Genomic DNA, 27,907 nt, shown 5'->3' with positions numbered 1-27,907 from the left:
TGGTAGCGCAGGTTCCCCATACGTCTGAAAAGCTTTCAAGGAACCTCGCTCTTTTCATACAGGCGGAGAACAGTACAGATGCGCAAGGCTCGTTTCTCAACTGATAACTTGAATGAGGTGTCGCTTGGATTCATGCATAGCAACACCATTCGTAGTGGTGAATATAACCCTTTATCCCTCGCTGGAAACTACCCGCGAAGCGTAGGCGTGGCCACGGTGTAAGATTATAGGTGGGGACACAACACGTGCGACGCAAAGGACGCAAGCAACCAGATAAAGTACAGGCCACGCTTCTCTCAACCGGGCTCCTGATCGCTGCGTCAACGTGGCCTAGCGGTGAAACTTCGCCAGAAGAAACAAAAACATGCATGAATAATCTCGTTGCATGGCGACCAGTTGATATCGCACGGCTCATTTCTGTCGCACAAGCCGTTCGCGTGGCCTGAACAGTTCCTTGTGTCGTCGCCAGCAGCAGTCGTAGCGCTGTAACCGAAAGAAGGCCCGACAACTTCCTGCCACTTCATGTGCAAGCGTGATTCCACACACCGATCAAAGAAGGCATGCCTTTATTATTTTTGTCCTAGCGGATACACTATTCAAGTCATCTTACGGCTGAACTGAAGATATGAAGTGAAGTAAAGAATAAAACGTCTTTCATTCAGATAATGTGTTTTTCATTTCAGTGTTTTGCTTGAAATCGCTCGAACTGCAGCACACCAAGCGACAAAGAACAAGCGTTTGGTACACTGAACAATCCAGGTTTTCGGATGGTACACATTTCCAGTGATAGGTCTTCATTACAAAAAAAAAAAAATGTCTGGTGGCGAGCGTTATCGCGTATAGGAGTAGCAATTTTACTGCCTTTGTAAGCAAAAATATTGCAAAATGCAGTGTAACGAGTTACTGACATGGGCTGGAAAGGCATGACCAGTGAAATGCCGTAACGCAAAGGATACGCCCAAAAAAGTGCGGGACGAATGAGATGGTGCACCAAAAGTAGATTTTGAAAAAAAAAGTGAGTATCTCAATCTTGTTTCGGCGCACCTTGCGACCTCCAGTCAAAGTTTGAGAGCACACAATGCATCAGTGCAGAAGGTAAGACGAGCATAATTTGTTATTCGCGTGTTAATACTAATGAGGCTATTCATTTGTTACAACGAAGCGAAGAGAAGGTTGATGTGCTTGATATCGCAATGTGGTAGAGTGAGGAGCATACCACCTGACCACTCGATCATGGTCTTGCTACTGTAGGCGCTCGGAAAACATGGTTTGTTCCACTTTTTAGTTACCCCCCCCCCCCCCCCCCCCCCCCCCCGGCATCTACTATCGTGACTAGGAGCACCTGAGCGGGGGTCAGCGGAAAAAAAAAAGTGATATTGAGATGATAGTTGGAGGGAAAGCAAAGAGGTGAGGGACAGATAGAAAGGATAAGGTGAGGATATTGGTAATATAATACAGCAGAGTTCACAAGAATGTAATACGCATGCGGTATGGCACAACGTCCATGGAGTCCGCACTGACATCCGACGCCCGCGCACGGTAGTTCATTGTGCGCGGGCGCGAACAGTCCGAAGGAGCGGCCCCCCGCCGCCATTACTCAGTCTCATACACGGGGCACGCTGAGAGGGAGTCCCCTAGGCCGTCGAGAGGGCGCACGCACACACAATCACACCACAAGGAAAATTTGCAAACTCTGGTTGATTGTAGGTTTCAGTTTTAGCGCAACTAAGTCAGGTGTAAGAATTTTCAACGATAAATCTTATTAGGTGCTGCCAATACAAGGGGCTTACAATTCACAATACGAGGCCATGAAATACCCAGAGTGGTCTGATACAAATATCTCAGGGTATCGATAAGCGAAGGGCAGATATACACGGAAAATCACGATCTGTCTCTTAGGGCAAAAGGGCGAAGAGATGCCGGGGTAATGAAACATAGGGCATTATGGGGGTACAACAAATATGAAGTACTGAGAGGTAATTGGAAAGGAATAATGGTGTGCCGGGGCTTACTTTCGGGAATGCGGTTTTGTGCTTAAGGGCAGAAGTTCAGTCGAGACTAGAAGTAAATCAGAGAGATGTTGGAGGATTAGCACTAGGTGCCCACGCGAAAAGCACTAACGAGGCAGTACAGGGGTATATGGGCTGGACATTGTTCGAAGCACGGGGAGGTCAGAGTAAAATACCGTATGAAGAACGCCTGAGGAAAAAGGACGATAACAGGTGGGCAGCTAAGGTATTTGAATACTTATACAGAAAGAGCATTGTCTCACAATGGCGGAAAAGAGCTAGGGAACTAACCAGTAAGTATGCCGGACACGAGGACGGAGAGAGGAAGAGCATTAAACGACAGGCAAAAAACGCGGAATGCAAAAATTGCATTAATTCAATGGAAAAGAAGCATAGTGTAGAACCATATCGATAGTGGAAAAGGCAGATCAGGAAAGAATCGTATGAAAGCTCAACACCCGATTCCGTGCTGTTTGAAGCTAGGTCAGGGTGTATTAGAACGCGAAGCTACAAAAAGAAGTTTAACGAAGATGATACATGTGCTGTGTGTGATAAATCTGTAGAAACAATTGAACCCCTCATACTCAAATGTGATGGCGTCCATCCGGATGGCGATGCAGGCACAGTCGCTCTTCCTGAGACCATAGGGTTTAGAGATAACAATTTTTATGTAAATAAATCTGCAGTGGAAGTTAGCAAAAAGGCATTGGAAGATTGGTGACTCAAAACCAGGGAGGTGATCAGAAAGGCGAGGCTTAGAAGTGTAGGAAAACGTATTTAAAGAAAATGGCGAATTTTAATAGCAATTTGCAGCACATGTAAACACAAAGGAAGTAAGAAAAAAGCCGAGCATGGTGCAAACGGCCGCCACCCCGTTTCAAAAGGGACCCTCCTATCTTCCATCCATCTATCCGTAGCCCCGAGAGGAATGGAGCACAAAGCTCCTGGCAACGTCCTTAGACAGCTCCCTCTAGACAGATGTCTTTAGACAGTTTCGCAGCTTGCCCGCTAGCTGGTGCGGCTACGTCGCTGGAACAAACGGCGATGCAGTCGCACATTTCTACGTGTCTCGCGCATCGTCTGCTACGCCTCCGGAAAGACTGGCAGCGTCGCATACCCATACCTGCAGGTGAATCACTTTTTCCATAGAGAGCAAAGCAAGAATGTGGCCTTGCTATTATTGGTAGATGGTGAAAAAGCCACACTGCTTGGAGAGCACAAGGGTACACACACCGAGATTGAGACGAACGACATGTAACAGGCGTGCTTCGCCTTCTTACATGTTGTGTGTGTATCATACCGCCCAAGCGCTTTAGTTTTCCAGTCTTTTTTTTTCTTTCGGCGGTTATATCACTTAATAACAATCGGATGTTATTGCAGAACTTTTTCAGTGCTCAAGCATTGAGCTATGCACTGTCATGCCACATGCTGATGACAAGAACGCTAATGGGGTGTTCAACCAAGCTATTGGTTCGCACTTCGCAGAGGTTGCAGCTTCACCGTGGAGGACAAGAACGCCAGGCGTTGCAAGGGAAGACCAACCAGCGCTCTTTGTATTCCTTGGTCTGTAACTTATGAGCGTGCGGACTTCAGTGCTAGGACTTTGGTCTTTTTTCTCCCACGCGGCAGTTGTCTGTGGTGAACAGTTTCCGACTTCACCGACTGCTCGTCAAGATTCGTTTTTATAGATGCTTAAGCCACCTGCTTCCATCAGGATTCTCTCAAAGTCGGTGACATGCGCTGCATATCTGCACAGCTCCTTGTACCGCTTGTTCTAGCCATTACACGACGCGGCCACCATCGTCCGGTCAATAGCCTTCAGGATTATTCGACGGCCTGCAGCTAGCTTGCAGGAGTAGAAAACTCCGCACACTTTCTCCGGTATGTCATCGTTTATAGTTTCATGTCGCCAGTCCGTAGAGGGTAGGGTCGCAGTCGCCAGGTCACCAAGCGTCATTGCATGGGTAATACTGGTCTCAGCCTAGCAGGAAAGTGGCCGGCGCGTCATATGGACTCATTTGAAATGGGTGTATACAAACGGCTTGCTTGAAGACGACGTATGCGCACTGTCGATGCAAGGATCTGCGGATTTCTAAGCCTGCATGAAAGCGCGCTGTCCGGTTAACTTTCGCCTGCATTGAGCATTTTTTAGTTTTAGATTCGCTCCAGAAGACAGGAAAGAGTCCAGGGACGGCACCGTGCAGCGCGCGGTTCCCGCGAGTAATTCGCACTTGCCCGTTTACAACGTGCTTGTAGTCCTTGGTAATATCATTATCCTCATAGTCACGATCACATACTTAAGACGTGCGATAAAGCTGTTTTTTCGACGCAGTATCTGCCCCAACCTTTTAAATTGGCTGTCATCGAGAGGCGATGTGATAAAACGATGATCGCTGGCACCGTGTCCGTTGCCACTTGTGCAGCCGGGCGCAAAGCAGGATGGCATGTCTAGCACTCGCCTGAAGTCACCAAGCGGGCAGATCTCACCACAGCGAAGTTTTAACAATTACTAAGAGTACCACCCGGGCAAAAAGCAGCTTGAAAATTCGACCTGCTTGTCGTTACTGCAGCGAACGAAACTATCGCGCCGGCAGTCGATGTAAAAAAAAAAAACGACTACAGCGCCACTAGTTCCCGTGACCACTGTTTCAGCCGCCTCCCGAGCTGCGGTGCTGGCGGAGCTGCGAAACCTAAGCAGCGCTGGTCTGGCTTGTCTCTGTCTTTTCTCGTCTTCGTCCTCGTCGTTTCCTGCTCTCTTAGTTACCAAGCCGTTGGCAACGCTGGTTCGGACATCCTCGACAAGCGTTTTGGCCTCTGTTCCATGAGGCTGGAAGGAGCGCCGGCCTTTGATCCGTTTTGTCGTCATGCAGTGGACTGCGAAAAAGCCTGCCACGGGTGCGTAACTCTTTGTATTCTGCAGAGCAAAGCGCAACGTTTCGTTTTTGTGCCGCTTAAAGAACTTTCAAGCATATGCGGCTGTACTCTCTGCCATAATTGTGTCGGTCGTTGGTGAGCAGCCACGCATCGAACCGTTGCTCACGCATTCTCTCTCCAAGCCGGTCTGCAGCTTAAAATTCGTCTGATTCGCAGGCACTTGCTGCTCCAGTTGTGTAAAGTTTTGCGGTGGTGCCGCTAGCCTGCAGCGACAGTTCCGGCAGTTCAGGTGCAGCTTGGCGCTGGCTGCTTCCAAAACGAATGCTCGAGTGCAGGCATGGTCGGCTGCTAGCCTTGGCATCGCCAGCATACCGAACAGCGTGAACTTTCAAACAGCTTATCGCAGAGAAATGTTGCCATGAACCAGCCTCGATGCATGTGTATCTCGCGGCAGCTGGCGCAGAACGCATGTGTGTTCTTTTACTGAACACGACTGAGGTGTGCGTGACTTACATGTTACGTGGTTTTAAGAGCGTGAGCTCATACCACTCGCATTAGAACGTTTCTTGCCAGTCCGAGGTTTCAAGATGGCGGCCGCTCATGTGATCAAAAAACTGCAACATCGTGGAAAAATTCAGGGGTACACTTTGTTGACCTAAAGTGCGGTGAGGCGAAAGCCTTTATCGCGGTGTTGATGCCAGTGTCGCTTATGTGTGGCGCAGTTGTTGACTAAAGACTGGCTACAAAGGGCGTTTAGGCGGCATGCTTCCCGATCGGCGTTCAGGAGGCGTCTAGATTGGGACGCCACAGCGTGTTGCAACGTTGCCAGGTGGTCCACGGAACGCCATCGCCCGTTCGGCGCAACGCCTTGCCCCTTGGACAATTTAAGGAAAGGAAATGACGCCTGTCTCACATATCTCGGTGGACACCCGAACCGCGCTGTAAGGGAAGGAAAATGAAATGAAAGTTGGTTTGACTATGGCTATGATTAATTCTGTCAAATGACTGGTTATGGCTAACGACTATGATTAAAGACTTTGGTTATGACTAATTACTATGACACATCCGGTGTCACGCTCTTCAACCACTTATGACTAATTCTTCAACCACTTATGACTAATTACTATTTTGTCTTAAGTGGTAATATGAGCCATTAAAGGTTTTCGCCTTAAAATGTGACCCACCGCGCGCGGTCATCGAGCTGGCACGGCGGCCGGTTTACCCCCTATGCTGGCTTTCCGCTATATATGTACCGTCTGAGCGGGTTCCAAGACTGGTGCCACTTGGTGTCGCCATTGGTGACAAAATTGTTGCCCACCCGTTTGGCGCAGATGGTTCAGAGTTGTCTGACGAATCGGCACGATTCGGTGCACTAAGATGTTAGTCGAGTTGAAGCATGGTGTGTGAGGAATTCGCTGGAACTTTGAACCCTGCCCTGTATTCAAAGCGTGCGCCCTCGCTTCCAGAATGCCTGGACCAAGCACTAGCTAAAGTGTGTGAAGTCTGTTGACAATTATGTAGGAATGTTCAGTCGCACCGCAGCTGTAAGAAAACATGACGCCTTGGTTCCGATATAATTGCGGATGATGCTGCACTGATGCTTGCAAGGACTTCAAAACTGTGCTGTGCACGCGCTGGGTGAATGACACTGTAAGTGCACTAGAAAGGATATCACTAAGCATGCACAGCTGGGCTAGTTGGTGGTTATAACACTATCACATCCTTGCAACACACACACACACAAAACATTGATGGAACACTGAAATTACATTAACAGAGCACTGAAACTACACTGGCGGAACACGATGACTGCACTGACGATACATGAAGACTATACTGACGGGAACATTAAGGCTACAATGATGCAACCAGAATACATTCACCGCGGGAGCAGTGGCAGGTGGCGTCCATAGAGAGCTGCAGTGCAGCAGAGGTGACGAGCATTGGGTGGTGAAGCGCAGCTGGGGATACACCGTTACATGCAGGGACTTGAAAACCCTGCTGGGCACGGACTGGGTGAATGGCATTGTCAGTGTACTAAAAAGGACATCAGTAAGCATAGACAGCTGGGCTAGCTGGTGGTTTGTAACAACATGACATATCTCCAGCACACAAAAAAAAAAAACAAAGTGATGGAACACTGAAACTACATAGGCGCCAACTGAAGCTACACTGACGGCACATGAAGACTGCACTGATGGTACACGAAAACTACATTGATGGGAACAATAAGACTACATTGATGCAACACCGGCAGCACCAAGAATACATTCACCATAGGAGCAGCGGCAGGTAATGTCTATAGAGAGCTGCAGTGCAGCAGAGGTGACGAGCACCGGGTGATCAAGCGCAGCTGGGGATACTCCGTTACACGCAAGGACTTGAAACCCGTGCATCGTTTCAGTGATGGAACACTGAAACTATGTAGACGCTAACTGAAACTACACGGATTGTACACGAGACCGCACTGATGGTACATGAAAACGGCACTGACAGTACATGAAGACTACACTAATGTGAACTCAGATTACACTGATTAGGGAACAAAAGACAGCCCTGACAGAACAGACTACGTTGATGCAACACCAAGAATGTGTTCACTATTGGAGCAGCGGCAGCCACTGATGACTGGATATGAGATACTGTCCATAGAGAGCTGCAGTGCAACAGAGGTGACGAGCATCGTGTGATCAAGCGCGGCTGGGGCTACACTGCCGCACTGCAAGGACTTGTAAACCATGCTGGGCACGGACTGGGTGAATGTCATTGTCAGTGTACTGGAAACTATATCGCTAACTTAGACAGCTGGCCTAGTTGGTGGTTTGTAACACTGGCATCTTTCCAGTGCACAAAAAATAAAACAGACGGAACACTGAGGCTGCATTGACGAAACATTGTGACTTCGCTGAGAATGCATCTACTTCCTTTGCAAAAACAAATGGAGGGGGGGGGGTGCAGTTAAGCTCTGCCTTTAAGTGTACGACTTTACAGTGTGAAGTGACACAGATACAGACACTGTTCTTCATTTACCTGAATGTGTTTTTTGCTATGTTACACTCATGTAGGCTGTGTTAGGTCTTTTTTTTTTCTTCAGTGTGGGTTGCCCAAGTCATGTCCACCTCTGCACTGCATATACATCAAACTATGTTCGTTATGTGCTTGCACAAGAGTGCATAATTCCTTCACATTTTGCCCAGGCACTGTGACAACTTCACTCATGTTGGTCGCACTGAGCCCATAATTTCTTTTGCTCAGTTTGATATAAATTGCTTATTTCAGTATGCCTTCCAGTTGATTACTTAAAATACTATTTGCTCTTTGATGCACTCTGAAGAAGTCCAGATTGTCAAGTGGAGAAAGTGGTGTGCATGCTTGTCTCTTGTGCATACACAAAGGCCAAAAGAAGTGGGGAAAGTTTGTGTTTCAACAAGCAACCTGTCTGCACAGGTCGATCAAACATTGCATGTCTTTATTTTCTTTGTTCCGACGGATAAACTGTTTTCCTACTCTTATGGCTCAGCTGAAGATATGAAGAGCAGTGAAAAAAAAGTGTTTCAGTGAGATAATGTGTTTTTCATATCAGTATTTTGCTATTGATTGATTGGTTGAAAACATCCTTATTTGATTAATATTCGTATAACACGTGTGTGGGCCGCCTACCCCGGTAGTCCACTGGTTATTGCTGCTGCGCTGCCTCCCCACCCCACCAGCCAGTGCCGACGGTCAGGATCATCGCTGAGCAGAATAGCCTCCCACTGCTCCTCTGAGGGATTTGGAATGGTGTCAACTGTGGGATTAAATTGTAAATTGGCATGCCCAGACCAAGTGGTAGAGGTTAGCTACCCCTCCACAGTGTGGGCACTGCGGAGAGTATAGTGTAAGGTACCACTGATGTAACTTAGCTGGCGTTGGGTATGTATTGGTTTGTAGTCTCCTAAGGGTGTTCTCTTCTAACTTATTGTGGGATTTATGTGGTGTTGGGTACTCCTTCCTGGCTGTTCTGCATGGTGCGAGATTGTCAGCATACACTGCTAAAGCAGTTAAGCACTCTTAATGGTCATCAGGGGGAGACGCCCAGTATAGAAGAGCTCGGGAATGCCTGTGGGCGGCTTCGTTTCCTCCTGGTAGTTCCAGGTAAACGGGAAACCAGATGACTGAGGCTTGGCTGGGTGTATGCTTAATCAGCAATGACAACCCTGACCTGTGAATTAATCCATTATTGAAGTTGCGACAGGCGTTCTGGGAATCAGTGAGCACAACAGCGTTGGGGTAAATGCTATAGCTAATGCAATAGCTGCTTCCTCTGCGGGAGTGGGGTTAGATGTTTTTATCGAGGCGCAGTTCACCATCGATCCCGAACGCTTTGAGACCACAATAGTCATCACTCCATTCTTTGGTCCTGCGGCGTCCACGTAAAGGATGTTAGGTTGCTCGTCCCATTTCTTCTGCAGGTCTTCCTCTCTTGCTTTTCTCCTTTCCATGTTATATGCGGGATGCATGCTCCGCGGAATGGGGTACACATTGCTGCGCCTCCTCACATCGCGTGGTACCTCTTCCCTTTGGTCTATCGTATAGGGCAGATTAATATGGATCTTTCCGAGCAGATCTCTACCTGGTTTTGTGAGTGCGAGCCTATTGAGTTGTGAGAGCCATTGTGCTTCCCACATCTCTTTGAGGGTATTATGCACTCCTAGAACTGTGAGCTTTGCCGTTGGTGTGGAGTTTGGTAGCCCCAGTGCCGTCTTGTAGGCTTTCCTGATCAGTGTTACCAAATTTTCAATTTCCGACCTGGAGAGGTTAAGGAATGCCGTCCCGTACATTATCCGAGAGATCATTAAAGCTTGCACTAAGCGTATGGCGTCCCTTTCCTTCGTGCCATGGTGCTTATTTCTGATACGACGTATCATCCGGAGGATTTGCTCGGTGGACGTTCTAAGCTTCTTCATGTTGGTGTTCTGTCGCCCCAGCGGGATATACAGCCCTAGGATCTCGATCTCCTTGGGTTTTGGTACTGAGTTGTTGTCTATATACACCGTGATGTTCTGCGCCAGGGGTGTCCCCAGATTCTTCAGGATGAGCAACTCGGACTTTTCCGGCGCACACTGGAGGCATCTTTCCCTGGCGTACTAGTCCACCGTGTCCGCTGCTGCTTGAAGACTCTCCTCGATCTCGGCGTCACTCCCCGAGTTGCACTAGGCAGTGATATTATCCGCATACAATTTGTGTTTGATGCCCGGGATTTCGGAGAGGTCTGGTAGATCTTTCATAGCCAAATTGAACAAAAGAGGTGACAGTAGCGCCCCTTGCGGAGTTCCTCTCTGGCCTAGAGTGATGGGATCTGATTTTATTCCACCGAAGTTTATAGTGGTGCCTGGCTGATAAGAAGTTTTTGATATAGTTGTAGGTTCTGGCGCCACAGTTCGTATCGGCGAGGATTTGCTGAACATTTTTATGCAGAACGTTATCAAACGATCCTTTCAATTCAAGTGCCAGGATGGCCCTTGCCTGTTACTTGGGAGGTGTCTCAAGGAGATCTTTGTACAGGTGCAAGAGGGCGTCCTGCCTCGGTAGGTGAGCGCGAAAGCCGAATTGAGTGTTAGGTAGGAGGTTGCTCTCTTCTACTCAGTCTTGTAATCTACTCAGTCTCGTGTAGATGACCCTCTCTATGAGCTTCCCCAAACACGAGGTCAGCGAAATCGGTCTTAGGTTATCCAGTTTAAGGGGTTTGTTCGGCTTCGGAATGAACCGAACCTCGACCGTCTTCCAGGATATTGGTAACGTTCCTGTAGCCCAATGCTGCTCGTTGAAGCATTCCACCAGCATGGCTGAGGTTAAATAAGAGCTTCGCTGTTATTTTGATCTGCGGCCGGATTACGCAACTGTCAATTAGCAAAGTTGTCAAAAAGGCGCGAATTAGCCTCGCTCCTAGTGGTCGGTCGTGACCGGCGGCCATTTTGCTTTTTTGCGTCATGGGTGGCTGCAGGTTACGTCACGGATGTGGCCGAAATGACGTTGCACACCTAATTATGCAGGCGCTAATGGACAGTTTTTTGTGACAGTCTCGAGGCAGTCATGTTGACTTGCGTTTTTGACAGAAAATGGCAGTGGTGTACTTGGCGATATGACTGAGTCGGCTGCGCCAGCGCGAGCAACGGCGAAGGATGGCGCACGAAGACGCGTTTGACTGTTTGACTTGCCAGACGAGCTGTTTCGACGCCTTTTTCGACTGGAGAAGCAGACTGTGGAGTGGCTATGCGACGAACTCGCCGATGAACTGGGAGGTTTGCGTGCGCTGCCGGTGCGGCGGCAGGTGCTGTCTGCACTGCGGTTCTTAATAATAATAATAATAATTGGTTTTTTGGGGAAAGGAAATGGCGCAGTATTTGTCTCATATATCTTTGGACACCTGAACCGCGCCGTAAGGGAAGGGATAAAGGAGGGAGTGAAAGAAGAAAGGAAGAGAGAGGTGCCGTAGTGGAGGGCTCCGGAATAATTTCGACCACCTGGGGATCTTTAGCGTGCACTGGCATCGCACAGCACACGGGCGCCTTAGCGTTTTTCCTCCATAAAAACGCAGCCGCCGCGGTCGGGTTCGAACCCGGGAACCCCGGATCAGTAGTCGAGCGCCCTGACCACTGAGCAACCGCGGTTCTTTGCCACGGGCGGATTTCAGGCTGCCGTTGGTAGCGAGGCGCACGTCTGCATCGCACAATCGAATGTGAGCAAATGCGTACAGCGGGTGTTGGAGGCAGTTTGTAAAGTTAGTGCGCAGAAGGGTGGGTTCCGTCGTCACCTCTGTGACACACAGCTACATATAAATAAGACACGCTTATGCTGGCAAAGCACTATTATTCCCAGCAAATGGCACTTCGTGCACATGGTCGTCTTGTGTTTCCCAAGGGGAAAGAAACAAACAACCACTCGTCACATAACGCAACACCTCGCCTTTTGGCATTTTTGTTACAGATCGAAGGAGCCGAACGACACTGACTTCAACAAGTTGTCTTCGTCGATTTCGTTCCGTGTGCTCCTTGCAAGTTCGCTCGGCGGGCTCGTAGCCTTCACTGCATTCGTTCACATTTTTCTGCGCACTTAGGTCAACCACACAGTAGCTTCGTTTCTCGCGCCGCGTAAAAAAAGCAATAACACGGCGTGGAATCGGCTGCTTTCGTGCAAAGCGGCTTGACGTTTTACCGCTGGCAGCGCTTCCCCTTGGCAGCAAAAGTTACCCACCACCAAATTTATTAGCACAATATCAGACGCTTTTTGTATTGCTTAATATTTTCGAACTTTAAACGCAATGTTTTGGCAAAATAAAATATTAGTTATTTTGATCGCTGCGTATTTCTTAAGTCTTTCTACAAAAATTTAGCAGACGGCCCCTCGGCGTGCAAATAAATGCTCTCGGGGCGCTGCCCTGCTGTAATTCGCTGATTCCTCGTTGCGTCAAGCGGTGACGTCTCTTCGTTTCGTCATTTTGACGTCACTGTCAATAACTTTTGAGAGAATTTGTGACACGTAATACGGCCCCTGTATCTGGAGCTGCATTTTTTTCCCATGGCCGCGGTTTCCGCTTCGATTTATTATTTCGTGAGTGGGATGTGCAGCTTGGCATTCGGCAGAACAGAATACTAGGTTCTTCCACGACTTGGGCCGTGTACAGATACCTGGTCTTGAGGTTTTCCATCAACTCTGTGTCAGTACCCGGGGTGGTGTGTACAATCTTCGCGAGCCTGTCATTAGTGGCCGACTTGCTGTTCCTGGGGTCGATTAGGACACGCAGGAGCTTCCAAGTCTTTGACACACCTAGCTTCCCCTGAATACCATCGCAGAGCGTATTCCAGTTCTGTCTGTCCAAGGATATGGCGTGGGATTCTGCCTTTTTGTTTATCTCCTATATTTTTTTCTTGAGTTTGCGGTTACGCCGTTGTCTTCGCCATCTCTTTGCCAATGAGCGTCTTGCTTCCCATAAATGTAGAAGGTGCGGACCGACCGCTGGGCAATCTTCTGTCGTGCAGACCTCTTTCGTAAAGGCTTTCAAAGTTTGCACCTCATCCTTAACCCCTTCCTCTAGGTCTGTAATAGGGTTTGCAGTAGATGCCTGGGCCTGTCTCCACCTGTCCCAGTTCGTAATTCTTGTGATACCTACTTTGCGCTTGCACGCGTTTGTGCTTATCTTTAGAGAGAGGATGGAGTGATCGCTTCCCAGTTGCTGTTCGGTATTCTTCCAAATGGCACTGTTTATATTCTTGGTGAGCGTCAGGTCCGGACACATATCTCTACTAACACTGTTTACCAGCCTCGTAGGGTAAGTGGGATCGGTGTGGATCGATAGCCCTTCTTGCGTCACTACTGCCAGTTTTCTGCCTTTCGGTGTCGCCGCCGGGTAGCCCCATGAAGGGTGCGGTGCGTTGAAGTCGCCCCCAATCACGCAGGGGGCATGGCCTGGTAAGCTCAGAAATTTCTTTATGGGGGAATTCAATCTTGTGTGCGTGTCTTTAGGAGGGCTGTATACATTCAATACATGCGTGCTTGTCGCTCCTCTTTGGAAATGAACAGTATAATAGCAGTGCGCAATATCCAGCTCGAAAGGGTCGTGCAGAATGGTAGTGTATAATTTATGCATTAACGTGGCTGTTAACTCGTCGTGCTGATAACTCACATAGCCTTGCAGTTTAATAGGTATTAGGTGGGGTTCTTGAATTAGGATAGCTCCCGGTGGGTCAGATTCCTTAGGTAGGAGATTAAGAGCCGCCTGTTTTCTCCTGTTGCCCCGGCGATTCCACTGCCAGATCTTTACTCTAGGTTTGGCTGGCGTGTTGGATCCGCATCAGAGGGCTCGTCCACTTGCATTGTACGAGCGAATTTGGACATGTCTTTTATACCGATGTTATTTCCGAAGTGCAGAAATTGCCGTCTCCTTGTATCATCTGTTTGCAATCTGTTCTCGACTTTCTTGGAATTGGGCGTTCACGTAAACTGGAAAGGCTCGAAATTCCTCCTTGAAGGATCGGAGTTCTTGGATAATCTGTTGGCAGACCTCGCCTAAGGCAGGCTGGGAGCTAGGTACCTGCTGTGTTTGGTTTTGAGAAGTCGGCTTATTTACCGGCGTAATTGCATTAGTAGTGGCTCGCTTAAGCCTTGGTTTTGGATTTTTAAAGCACAAAATGTTGGCAAACTGGACATTCCAGCTTTTGTGTTTGGATACAGTTTCAGCGATAGCTCTTCATTACGAAAAACTGCTTAGGGTGATCGTTATCAACTGTCGGAGGGTAGCGATTTTATTATTACTGCGAAACCATTATAGGACTCAGTTATGACCGCGAAATGTGTCAACTCAAAGACGTCACTCCCGAATGAATTTGTAAAGGTTTAATGATAATGAGTAATTAATGGTGTTATATGCCGTGATGACTGATGTCACACCGTTAATTAGTAAAATCAGTGAAGAAATTAATTGGCTGTAATTACGAAAAATAAGTAAATTATTAAATGTCAAAAACTAACTAAAATAATGTAATCACTAATTAGCGTGCCTAATTAAGCGACGTAATTAACGGGTCACGTGTAATTATCACTTTCAAAAAATGAGCTGCGTGTCACGGTATTAACGTCACTACAAAGTCACGTGACATGACTGCGAAATTTAAGAGTGCTGACGCCATGCCAGTCACGTTACAGGATCGCGCAAAATTCACAGGATCAGGAGTGATGACGTCACACCCGAGCTGAGTCACGGCCGCTGCCACGTGCAGACAGTTGAGAGGAAGAATGATGCAGAGGGACGCGCGGCGAGGGGGAGGGGCCAAAACCGCGTCCGCCGAAGCGACGACGCTGGTTTGAGCAACAGATATCGCAGGTGCAGACGAAACACCAGCGATGTCATTGCTTAACCTCAATGCGGTGGCAGTATTCCCGAATACTTTCACCAAAATCTTTAGCAGCCATTCGTCGTATAGCATTCTGGGGGGTATCATAGCAATTCTCTTTGCATATAGCTTATATGTTTTAGTCAAGTTGGAGGGTAGCTTGCGACATGGGTTCGGACCAATGACATATGCACCTTCAGTTGCATACTTTCTGAGACTTGCGACAGGGGTTCGGAGTGATGACGTACCCGACCGAAGCGTGGCCTTGTGGTAGAGCACCCGCTTCGCATTCGGGAGGTTCTGGGTTCGGTCCCCAGTGCCGCTGAATACCCACCGGTTTTCCAATCAAGACATCCCCCCCCCCCCCCCCCCCCCCCCCCCCGCCTGCTGCTAGGCCCTTCTGGGGTGAGATGGTCGGGAAAAGTGTGTTGCACCAAACCGTTGCCTTGACGGATCTATGATAGGTTCTGCCGTCGAGCAACCCTTGATCCGGCTCATGCGATAGAAGCCCACTTGCGGCGTCGATCGACCCATGCACCATAAATGTGCATGGAATATGAAGGTCCATGCTTTAAGGCACGGTTCAGGTGTCCACCGAAATGTCGAGAGCTGAGAGCTATTGCGTCCTTTCCTTTCCTCAAAACATGCTTTCGCCCGCCGCGGTGGCTCAGTGGTTAGGGCGCTCGACTACTGATCCGGAGTTCCCGGGTTCGAACCCGACCGCGGCGGCTGCGTTTTTATGGAGGAAAAACGCTAAGGCGCCCGTGTGCTGTGCGATGTCAGTGCACGTTAAAGATCCCCAGGTGGTCGAAATTACTCCGGAGCCCTCCACTACGGCACCTCTCTCTTCCTTTCTTCTTTCACTCCCTCCTTTACCCTTCCCTTACGGCGCGGTTCAGGTGTCCAACGATATATGAGACAGATACTGCGCCATTTCCTTTCCCCCCAAAACCAATTATTATTGTTATTCCTCCAGGTAAGCAGATTTAAGTGCCCTCAGAATTTTTGCCCTTGTTAGTACAAGCAAAAATATTGGAAATGCAGTGCCACGAATTGCTGGCATGGGCGGGAAAGTCGGAACCAGCGAAATGCCGTAACGCAAAGGAGACGCCACAAAAAATGCGGGACGAATGAAATGTGAAGCAAAAACTAGATTATGAAAAAAAAGTATCTCAATCTGGTTTCGGCGCACCTTGCGGCCTATAGTCAAAGTTTGAGAGCACCCACTGCATCAGTTCAGAAGGGATGACCAGAACTATTCGCTATTCGCCTCTTAATACTAATGAGGCTATTCATTCGTTACAGCGAAGCGAAGGTTGATTTTGCGCTTGATATTGTCACGGACTAGAAGACGACAATGTGGGCAGTGGCACGGCACGGAGCGCTCGCGCTAGGCCCACCGCCATTAGAGTATTCCATCGCCACCTGTGATGTAGTCCAGTCTTCACCTGCTCACCTTCACGTAACAATATTGCAATGTGGTGGAGTGAGGGCATATCACCTGACCACTCTGAGTCCTGCTCACTCTAATGTAGGCGCTCGGGAAACATACTTGTCTCACTTTTTAGTTAGCTTAAATTAAGGACAGGAGGCTTGGCCATAGCATATCGCAAAACCTGCGCGCGCTCGAGCAGGCGAACGGGAGAAGGAAAAAAAAATCACGAGCAAATTATTGAGTGAACGAAAGAAATTAAAAACAAGTGACCGAAAGTCTAACGAGCCAACGGTGAAAAAAACAAACGAAGAGAGCGGTGATTGGTTTTCAGGGCGCTGGCGCTTACCCGTGTGGCATGTTCTAATAATGCGCAAAATTCATCGCTCCTACACCTTCAACTAAGCGTGCTCGAGGCCGCTGTTTTCACAAAACTGGATTCGATAACGTAGCTGTACGAAAACAACGCGGCAAAAGTATTTTCTTCTCTTCATCAGCAACAGTTTCCGAGAAAATTGCCCTGAAAAAGCGCGTATTCACCAGGGTAAAGCATTGCCGGCTAATACGTCACAGGCCACTTAGTGAAGAGCCGTCTAGTGGCGCGAAGAGAACCTGGGGAATTTTACCTGTAAGCGGCGCGGGCCACTGTGTCCCCACCTATATCTTCCACCGTGGGCGTGGCGTAAGCGAGAGTATGGAGGGGGAGGCTGTGCGGCATGCAGCTCACAAGATAATTTCTGCTGGCAGCTTGAGAAACGTATCCGCATCAGACTCCCTCCGGCGAGGTGGCGCAATACTGGGCGGCGTCTATTTGCGGCTGAAAAGCCGCTCGACGTCTGTCAAGGGACGACCGGCCGTATACCGCTGTAGCGGCTGCGTACGCCTGTTTTCATGCACGAATCCACTGCTGAGACTTGCGAATTAGAGACAAGGAATTGCGAAATGACGGCATTCTCACAAGTTTTGGCGATTTGCTGCTGGAAAACCACCAGATGTCTCCAACCTCGTGCCTCAACCCAAATTCGAGCAGCACAACTCCATGGACGGGCATTTTGTTCACGAAGCTGCGAAACAGGAAATTGCAATTTCATCGTTGTTCATTTTGGCAAAGAAAAAGGTACAATTAAAGCAATTATGTTCGTTAAATTTCCGCATATTTGTGAGGTAAATGAGGGAGAATATTTCTGTATGACGCCTGACATGAGCTGTCATCGAAACCGGGAGATTTTTGTGTTAACTCTTCGTTGCCTTTACTTCTCTCTCAAAATTAATTTAATCATGGTGATTCCCTTAAAATATATTTATTTTCGCTTTGTTTCCTCGATTTTCATTCCGATTTCCTCAAGATCTTAAAAAGTTCGTTATTTATATTCATAGATCCCTGTATTTATATTTATCAGCCGCTTGAGATAAACCTCGATGAATTTTCTCCTGTTTGGATCCGCACCAACCCTGGCCAATCCCCCACCGTGGGTATGTGCCATCGCTTTTAAGGCAACAAAGACATGAGCTCGAAACCATCGAAACACACCTATGCAGTGGCAGAACTGCAGAAGGTGCAGTAATGGTTTCTATGTGTAATATAGGTTCATACGTGCAATTCGTTCTCTTCTATGGTTCAGTGCGTATCAGCGCTGTAGCTGCGTGCGTGTAGATTGTAGTTTACGAAAGTTAAGGTAAAGGGTCAATATTGTTTACAAAGCTAATATTTGGACATTGAGTGCTCCCCATGTTAATGTCGTGTTATCATTTATTTTAAAAGCAACACGTCAGATATATTACTTCAGTTTTATCAATGTATTTTAATATATTATTTATACTTCTAGATAGTCGATGCCAAGAAAGGAAAAAATAAACAAGGTGTGCTTGGCAAAGCTGCAGTTTACGAGTATGATCTCAACATCGTTGTTTTTTTTCCTCATGTGGCAACGTTCAGGGGAGCAGGCTTGAGGGGAGAGGGAGGGGGCGAACATTTTGGTTGCGACTCACCTTGCTTTCACTCTGCAGGGTATTGTGGAAAAATTGCTCAGTACGTAATCCGGAACGCTCAGATCAACCTTGAACCTGGGAAGCACTGCACCAATAGGGAGAAATATTACCAGGAAAAGTTGGTATAAATCACACCATTCACATAATATTCTGCTTAAAAATATAACTAAACATTCCCAGTAGTTAATAAAACGGGTAGTTGATCTTACAAAAAGGCTCTTTGGCATCACATATATAATTTTTCTAACCGTGCGTTTCGTCTAGAAGACGCATGCGACCATCGAACAAGCAACGTTCGTTCTTCCGTAGGCGTGGAGTGAAAAAGCGTAAAATAATGTTTATGCTTTTACGCAGAAAACTTGTGAAGCTCAAGAGAATGAGAAATAATATAACCAATATTCATGTCGCTTAAAGGCTAAGAGCGTGTAGTAGTGTTAGGGTAACGGTAGTGGCGGGAACCATTTTGCGCGAATCCTTCGTATCGCTGCTGGAATAAAAGCACCTACTTCTCAAAGCTTTTCTCGGGTTGTGCTCTGCGCAGGCATTTGTAATAAAATATAAGACGCTTTTAAATGTAAGCTGTTAATTGTATTACGTTCCAAGCAATACTAAGCGTACTTACAAAAATATCCCAAAGAAAAATATGGGCTAGCAAATAGATACAAGAGCGACTTCTCGGCAATCATTACGCCAATTATTTTCATTTTAATTCGTTAGCATTCAGGCTGTCGTTTCACAAAAACTTCTGGCTTCTAGGTAACAAAATTTCCTGATTGGTCAATTTCCTGATGACGTCATCAGGATCACGTGACCCGAGTTAACCTATCGGAGCGAACACAAAGTTTCAAATTCCCTGATTGGTCGAGAGAGGGCACGTGACGTCACCACAACCTGCCTTTCATACAGCTAGAAACACTGTTCACCGTTAACAAATTCAATGCAGTCGCCCCACCGTGGCGCTGCGCATGAGTCTTACGGGAGCTCAGGAAAGCAGCCTTTGTCTCACAGCCCCACCGGTGGCTAAGTTTGAAACAGCCAGCTGCCGGGGCAGTGGCGCATTGCTTACCCGCTGCCCCACTGCGCCAGTAGGGGTACGAAGACCCCCTGCGATCAATCAATGTGATTAAGAGTGTCGTGACGTCATGAACACCGCGTGACACCAGTAGACTAATCATAGGGCACCGCCAAACTTGAACATGTGAGGACCCCCAAAATTTGGATGTTGGCCCACTTTGAAACATCCCTAAGGACCCCCAAAATTTGGAAGCTGGCCCGCTCAAGAAAATGGGTTAAGGTGGATTAGTGAGTCAGATGAGAACACTCCTACATATGATAATCGAATGGAAGGTATTCGAACATTATAGAAGGTGATGACTCTTGCATACCATGAAAAGGCATTGGAACCAGTTCCGACCGTAATTTTGTCGGGAAAAGCGCAAGAACATTAGACACTCATTAGACATTAGAGGATATTTGACATCATACCCCTATCACAACTTTAAAAGGCTGTCGAGTCGAAAGCATTCGAAACTCTTAATCGCTCTCGGAACTCGAAGGAATCGTTCCTCTGCTGCACGGCAAACTCGATCGCTGTCTAGAGTTTCGGTCATCTCGCACCAAGGTGATCTGGCGCCACCATCGCCGCCTTTAGTCGTATACAACTTAAGTCCGCAGTGAAGCCCAGCCCATGTTCAGGACCGCCGCACAGAATTCCTCCACGACAATGAACTAGTTCGTTAAAAGTTTTCTTGTTACCCGAACAAGAAGCAAATCATAAAAAAAATTATACGCCCTAGAATTTTGATATCCGTCTTGTTTAATAGATCCAAACATTACAAAACTGATTTCGTTCACTGTTGTGATTGGCTAGCGGAGTAATACAGGACGCCGCGTAACGTGGCCCAGTGTTAACAACTGCTGTTTTCTAAAGTTGTATCCTACTATAGCAGTCAGGTTATATTTTTAACCTGTAAACGTTACAGTAGTTACAGTAAAAGTTACAGTAGTGTTCATCACTCTATAAATGAACTTCGCTGTCTTGGACAAGCTATGCACTTTTGTGCAAGCTGCTGTTGGTTATTTTTTATCACTTCCAACAATGGTTTTATGCATGCTGCAGTGTTTTGTCGTACAGGCTTTTTTCTGTAAAATAAGATGTATACTTTGAAGTTCCATATCTTTCAAAAAAGTTGGGCAGGGTTTAACCACGGTTATACCCAAAGGTCGAGCGATAGCTTTGGCATGGCTAGACGGATGGTCCCGACTCTTCTTCATCCATGGCTAATGAAGCAAGTGCGGCTACGCAGCGTTTATATACAAGCCCTACGTTGACGTCATGTCACGTGAGCTGACAGTAGCGCCACTTCGACGAAACTTATCTAGAGTGAAATGTCAAGTGTCAGGGTCATGGATCAAAGGCAAGCTGCCATGGTGGACATAGGCACCATTGTGTACCTTTGATAGACATGGTACACCTTAAGGTTCTAACATGGTTAAACCTATTATAGTGCGAAAGCTTTCCCGAAAAGCCAAGGTCAAATTTTGGCAATGGCTGGGCCAAATTTGGAAGTCGCAGTCGTGTCGGGCATGCTCAATTATGGGTGGACATCAGTTCTGGACCAACTCGGACAAGGTCAGATGTTACGGGCGTTCCGTGCCAAATTTTGGAAATGGCCCGGGCCAAATTTGAAGGTCGCCATCGTGTCGCGCACGGTCAATTACATTTGGACATCTGACGTTTAACTTTGGGCTGTTGCTAAGCAGCTTATCAAGGTCAGTCAAGGTCAGTCAAGGTCAAGTATTGCATCGACAACTCAAGAACCAAGCGGCTTTTCCCCGTCAAGGGCCCCGTTCCAACCAATGGCGTCGGTCGATTCTCATGAACCTGCTAGCGTGACAATGCAGGGAGCGGTATTACAATGCAGGAAAGGAACTATCCCCGACCATGGCGGCAGGGGACTATCCCCTGTCATCTCCCACTCCCTGCTTTGCCACATTAGCACGCTCATGAGAATCGGCCCACTACTTTGGCCGGAAGGGGGTCCTTTTAAAGGGAAGAGACGCTTCGTTCTTGAGCTGCATCCGACTATAGTAGAGCTATCGCTCTAAAATGATACTGCTCTAACTTTATTCCCCTGCGCGTGTAGCAGCGCTAATGGCTTTTGAGTTGATAGTCTATCGGTTCGAGGGCCTTCGAAATGACCACGTGACAGGGGTATTAGACTGAATGCTATCGCACATTTTTTTTAATGTGGTTAAGAAGGCCTCCAAGCTTTCTGATAATTTTGAGTGCAGAGCTCAAAACTGTCAAACGATATTCAAAGCAAATGTTTGGCGGGAAGAGATATGGAGAAAGTGCGTTAAATATTCTATATTCGCACACCAGCACGTAACAAATCAAGAACCGTAGACAAACTGAATAACATTTCTCGCGCGTAGCCGCTCTCTGTGGAGGGTGAAAATTAGGCGTGGCTGTGTAGTTCCTACACTTGAGATTATCGAGTTAATATGAAATGACAACTTTTCAAGTCCAATAAGTTCTGGAAAAAGAGAGGAAGCATGCATGGTTACGAGAATACATAAGTTTTGTATAAACGGCATTGCTTGTCTTAGCCAAGATGCTAAATGGGTGGTGGTAGTATTTTTGGATAAACCCTTTTGTGAGCCACTCTAATTAGCAAAGAAAACAAACTTTGAAAATGCGAACATTACACATGGTCTAGTGGAAACGACTGCTCTTCACAGAAATATTATTCTTTCGCGAAGATCAGTGGCGTTGTGCAGGAAACAACGTGGATCGGAGATGTGACACAAGTAAAAGGCACGTCAAATACTGCTACACATATTTTCTTGGTTATCATGGCATGTTCGAAGCTTGCGCGAATTGCTTTTTCCTGAACCACCATTTTTGGTGGTTCTATGTTGATATGACACGCGTGAGATTGTTAATTTTAGTACGAAACAAATGAGTACGTACCCGGTCCATATAAGATATTTTGTATAGTGCCCACCTTTGCGTGTATAAATAGATGGAACTCAGTATTACCTATTCATAATCGGCCATGAAATTTTTGTGCTTACCGTACTTATCAACCAGAAATGTGGCTGTTGTGTTTTGCTGAAACTGAAAGAGAAAAAAAAAATGTTATACTGACAACCCCTCAGAACCGAGATTTAGGGGATAGTTCATGCATAAAGAGAGTTGCAAGGCGCCAGGATTGAACCTGGTGAAAATAAGGGCTGTTAGTAAGGCACAAGCCCCCAGTGACTTCGACACTAAATGCTGTGCGCCAATATTTCGGGCGCATTCTGCCATTGGCAGCGGTTCTTTTGCCGCCGTTATCGCGAAGAAAAAGACTTGCCTTGTAGCCGTACTTCACGACGAGCGCCCATTCTCCCAGCAGCGTGCGCTCGGGCAGCTCGTAGGTGTGCGTGAGCATCAGCTCTTTGCTCGGCTGAAAATCGGTCCTTTCCACAATCACGTTTTGGGGGTTCTGCGAAAAGAACAAGCCAGGTTGAGATTGCGTTGCTACCCTCGCTCGGAAGCCCATCTTGAAAAACGACCTGAGCCAGCGCAACTAACCGCGCGTTGTCGCTCATCCCCTGAACGCGCCCTTACACGCATGCACGCTTTCGAACACACACTCAGAATTCCTTACCTGTATGGGTTTCAGAACCCACAGAGGTATCAGCGCCGTCGGAATAAATGATTCATGACAGGGTTGATCAAATGTTCGCGGAGTCTTCTTTTGAGCGGTGTCTGGCCCATGAAACTGCTAAGGCCCTTAAGGGTGAGGATGAGGCTCCTCCTCGCCCTCAACAACTTTTGAGCGTCGGCCGGGCGTCGAAAATGCTCCACTACACAGCTCTAGAGCAGACTCTGTGGCCTTGGGACTTTTGAACAACCCTGTACATATTTTTTTAATGGCGATAGCTGCTTGACGAACACTCTTGGACACGCACCTGTGACGTCTGAACGCGAAGCGCGTCCCAGCGGTCGCTCCTCGCAAAAATTCGCAAATGATCAATGTGACCGATGCAGAGGGGTATGCTTTAGCTTTGTGACTCCAATTTTGCGACCAGTTTGTGTTGACTAGCTGAATCCACTCACACTAATGACAATTTAATTTTTAGGCGGCTCAATTAGTTCAAATCATATTTCCAACAGCAATCAATTTTCCTCTTTGATGGTGGTCCTGAGATTTCCACTCAAGGCGCGTTCGCACTGGCGAGTCGCGGTGCCTGTGTGTGACGCGATTTGCTCCGGTCGACTCGCGACGGGCGTCGAGCGACATGAAGTCGGCTTTGCGACTTGCTTGACAGTGTGAGCGAAAGTAGTAGTGGCCATGCTCAAGCGTAACGCTGCATTGAAAGCCCCGGAAGCCAACTGCACCCCTGTACACGCTTGCGGTGGCGGAAAGTAGCCAGCTACGCGAGCCTCGTGCGCACGACGAAGGCTGCTACCTCCTTCTGGTTGCCGCGGTGTGATCGTCTCACCATGTAACATACTGTACCTATACTACCACATGTGGAGGGAAGGCTATAGGACACATGCACGTCACCCAACGACGAATAATGAGAGCAACCTAATCGTGAAAAAGCATATCGTAAATCGGCAGTCAGGGAAAATTACTCGCAGTGCGATGTCAGTGCACGTTAAAAATCCCCAGGTGGTCTAAATTACTCCGGAGCCCTCCACTACGGCATCTCTTTCTTCCTTTCCTCTTTCACTCCCTCCTTTATTCCTTATCATACAGCACGGTTCAGGTGTCCAACGATATATGAGACAGATACTGCGCCATTTCCTTTGCCCAAAAACAAATTATTATTATTATTATTAATCGTCCAGATGTTGCGAATGCAGCATGCATATTATAGACGCGTGACGTGCTGTTGTCTGTTCCGTTGTTTGTTCGCAGCTGGCCTAGCGCGAGCGCTCCGTCCCACGTTGCGTTGCCCACTTCCGGAAAAAATTCCAGAGCGACTTTCGTGGAGTGGCTGTCCCGCCAAAAAGATGCGAAATTCTAACTTCCCGTTTCTTTGTACCTGTGCAGCAGCGTAGCCGCGAACTACTGCGACAAGGCACGTATTTGTATTGTTACTGCGTCTCCTTGGCTAGCTGTGGAAACAATTACAGTTCCCTATGTAGTAATCTTCATAACTATAAAATTGATTGAGTAGGAGCCTATGGAAGGGGCAAAGCTCTACAGTTCGTTGCTCAGAGCAAGCAATTGCAGTCTCTGCTCGCGCAAAGTGCATTCTTTAGCTCAGATGTTTGTTCCGTTTTCTTGAATGCCGCGCACGTGCAAACGAAAGATGACGACGGCGGAATGGAGTGAGGCCAATATGAAGAAGGCTCTAGAAAGCGTGCGCCAGCGAAAACATTCTATCCGCGCTGCACCGAGAGCCTTCTCTGTGACTAAGGATGCCCTTCAACGGCGAGCAAAACGACTGGAGACGCATGGTGCATTCTTGCTTTGCAAGAAGCAGCTTGGATCAAACACACAAGCTACAGCCACTTGACGTAAGCTTTTTCAAAGCTTTCGAAACTGCCTACAACGAAGCATGCTTGGAGTGGCTGCTGAGCAACATTGGGAGTCGCATCACGTTGGAGAATGTAGGTGAGCTAGTAAGCAAAGCCTTTGGACGATCAGGAAGCATCAGTAACATAGCCAATGGATTGCGGAAGTGTGATGTTTGGCCATTTTCTCGCTGGATGATCCTGTGTTCGATGAAGCGTCATTGGCAAGCACAGCGGGACATCAGACTTGCGGTCAACGCCAAGAATCCCGCGCTAACTGCTCCCCGCCTACTTCTACCGAAGACAATGAAGAGCCCGCTCATAGTGACACGACCTTTCAAGTTCTTTCTCCTGTGCCTGCTATAGAAAAAAGCAAAAATAAGGAATTCGGAGACAAGCACCGTTTTGACCTCATCGCCTTACAAGGCGATGCTAGTTGCAACTCAAGAAAACGAAGCGGGAAATTGAACGAAAGGGCTCTTGGTGGCAGTGTTTTATCGCAGAATATCGCACAGAAAAGAAAACGTTCTGCGAAGCGATTAACAAGCAACAAATGTTACTGGGAGTGCCCCGTGCGCAAAGAATTATGAAGCAACACAGCGCCTCATTCTGTGTGGATCCAATGCACGATGTGTCACGAGTGGGCTCACGAAGAGTGCGCAGAGCCCCATGGATTGTACTTCAAGTGCTCCAAGTGCAAGAACTGATTTTGTTTGGTTTGGACAAAATGCCTCGTTTTGCCCCACCTTATGTCTCGTTACACAACCGCCTTTGCCGTCACGCGCCCACAAAATTCGGCTGCCGCGACCTCGTTCTCGCTAGCAGGACGCCACAGCCGCTGGGCCACTGCGATGGACTCAACTCAGCAAAGGAGGCGCGAAGTGGGAACGCGTTGGAACATCTGCAATCATCGCGGCCAGGTTGGCAGGTCAGGAATGACTTTTCTTCTTCTTCATCTGCGCAACGAGTGGAGCATCAACACAGTAAGGGCGTCAGAACCGTACAGTCGACATACATTTTCTGGCGGCTGTATGCCGGGGAGAGCTTTCAGTTGGGCACTGCGTACTGACGGTTGCGGCGGTTCAATCTTCGAGTTCAGAGAGCTGCCTTGAGCATAGTAGGCGTCAGTAGAAGTTACCGCCGCGCTCCGAACTTGACCGTTCCCACACTTCGGCAGTGGATAAGTCTGTTCGCGGTTCTTAATTTTCATGTGAGTACTTCTCAATGTATTGGGGCCAAGACAACATGATGATTTCTCCGATTCTGTTGCATCAGAATAATGCGGCGCGTATCAGAACATCCAGGTGAGAGCGGCGGCATGGCATTTGCCTTGAGGCAGTGACGAAATACGAAGAAAATAAAAATGGACTTGAACTGGAATAGAACTGTTACATCATTATGATCCAGGTACGAATTAAAGTTAATTAGTATGGAAGTCAGTAGAAAGTAAGCTGCACAACGCTACGCAATCTAACTAAATTAAGGGTATAGTATAAAACGCGCGGAAATCAGTCTTGTGAAAACATTGTCGAAAACTGCATTAGTGTTGGATCGAGAGTGGATTAGTGTTTCTCAAACTGATGTAACAAAAAAAAAAGAAAACCAAGGAAAACAGGGGCTGTAATTTTTAATGATTCTTATACAGGTTCCTTTTTCCCCTTTACTGTTTGTCGCTACCGCACGTGACATCATGGCTGATGTAGCTAACAAAGAATTTAAATCGCCGGCTTCCTTATCAAAGGCTGGGCACGGCGATGGGGAGGTAAAAAAATAAGAAAACGAACCGTTGACAAAATATGCCACAGCTCTCATCATTTTCTCTCATTATTGTTTTTGTAATAAAACAAACAAAATTATGCCTGGTGCATTTGCAAACTCAACTCGACCGCCAATGAAGCTGCTACAGACGATATTGAAGTTGATGGTATACCCACCCGAACTTCGAGCCTGAAGGAACTCGCGGATGGTTCCAGCTTTCCATCGACGGCCAGGAACCTGATGTTAACTGCGAGAAACAGACACGCAGGATTAAAGACATAGTGGCGAAGCATACGCTCCATGAATACGCACTGTATTTGTGCTAATAAAAATAATGCGCAGGGCGCCCGCTCTGGCGTAGAATATAATCGGGAGCTATAAAGCTTGATCTGTAATCCTAAAGTCCCTCTATATGTCCCGAAAAAAGTGCGTGAGTAGGAACGAGAACCACAGCGTGTATTGCTTTAGTATTCAGCTCATATCGCCCGCACACAGGAGACTTTCGGCAGATATTCGATTTCTTCGCGAATTTTCGCAGGGGACTTTTGCGAAGAACTCAGTTTTTGCGTTTCTTGTTGTCGCTGCTCGCGCTACCCTCCACCGTTTCACATCTGCAGCTTGGGGAGGGTTTCGTTTGCTGCATGCTTTTGGAATACTAACTCCGCATTTTCGAAATTTTGACTTTTCAGCAAACCACAAGTTTCTGGTCGAGGTAGGATTTGCAGATTGCGGAAGCAAGCCTTTTCTACATGTGCTTGTGGAGGCTTTCTCCGCTTGAGAGTCGGACGTGTACGCGCGCAGTTATCCGCACAGCGCCAGCCGCTAACACTAGGGATTTTGCGAAATTCTTCAAGTGACGGCGCACAACCTAAACGCCCGATATGCCTTTCCTGAGCGCAGCACAAAGGCGGGAGATACTTGCCCGTGCTTCCCGGGTGGTAGATCGGCTTTTCTGTCTGGAGGAAGAAATGCTCTCCCGATGCAGGGCTGACCAAGACCTGCGTTTTCCTCGTCCACAGTCTGCCGCAAGTGACCTCCAGCGTGACGTAGATTTGGTCCCGCCCGTAAAACAGCTCAGGTAAGTCGGTTTCCTTTACGGCGATGTCCACTATTCGTAGATTATCTGGGAAACACAAAGCCAGCTTGGATGAGCACCCAAGTGAAGTTTGCGAAGTTTATGGTTCATTATACTTTACAGGCGCTAGGGAGTTCAGTAAGGGGGCTTACATGTTAAAAGTAAACACAAAATGCGAGTCTAACAAAACAAAGACTGAAAAAATGAAGGTAAAAAGACACTTGCTTATACAATGGTATAAAAATACAGGTTATCACAGATAAGAAGGAAGCAAACAGCCACCGAAACCAAGGAGCACATGGCAATGTTTATTTTTTTTAATTTGTGTTGATCAATGAAACATTAATAGTGTAAGTATTCTATTACCTCAGATAATTGATT

General features: G+C 47.5%; 1 protein-coding gene across 2 annotated transcripts in view; it reads right to left on the bottom strand.

Annotated features, from left to right (window-relative positions):
- Positions 1-27,907, bottom strand: part of LOC144113433 (A.superbus venom factor 1-like) — a 119,187-nt gene that overhangs the window by 75,268 nt on the left and 16,012 nt on the right. For both annotated transcript variants that reach the window (XM_077646504.1, XM_077646505.1), the window contains exons 3-8: positions 27,374-27,574; positions 26,628-26,698; positions 22,535-22,666; positions 22,254-22,296; positions 18,174-18,258; positions 17,143-17,248 (exon numbers count right to left, since the gene is read on the bottom strand). In XM_077646504.1, coding sequence (XP_077502630.1) covers positions 17,143-17,248; positions 18,174-18,258; positions 22,254-22,296; positions 22,535-22,666; positions 26,628-26,698; positions 27,374-27,574 — 638 coding nt within the window. The remainder of the gene's footprint in view (positions 1-17,142; positions 17,249-18,173; positions 18,259-22,253; positions 22,297-22,534; positions 22,667-26,627; positions 26,699-27,373; positions 27,575-27,907) is intronic.

The sequence above is a fragment of the Amblyomma americanum genome, chromosome 1 (genome assembly GCF_052857255.1).
Source record: "Amblyomma americanum isolate KBUSLIRL-KWMA chromosome 1, ASM5285725v1, whole genome shotgun sequence".
NCBI classification, from domain to species: domain Eukaryota; kingdom Metazoa; phylum Arthropoda; class Arachnida; order Ixodida; family Ixodidae; genus Amblyomma; species Amblyomma americanum.
This window is presented reverse-complemented; position numbering and strand designations above follow the sequence as displayed.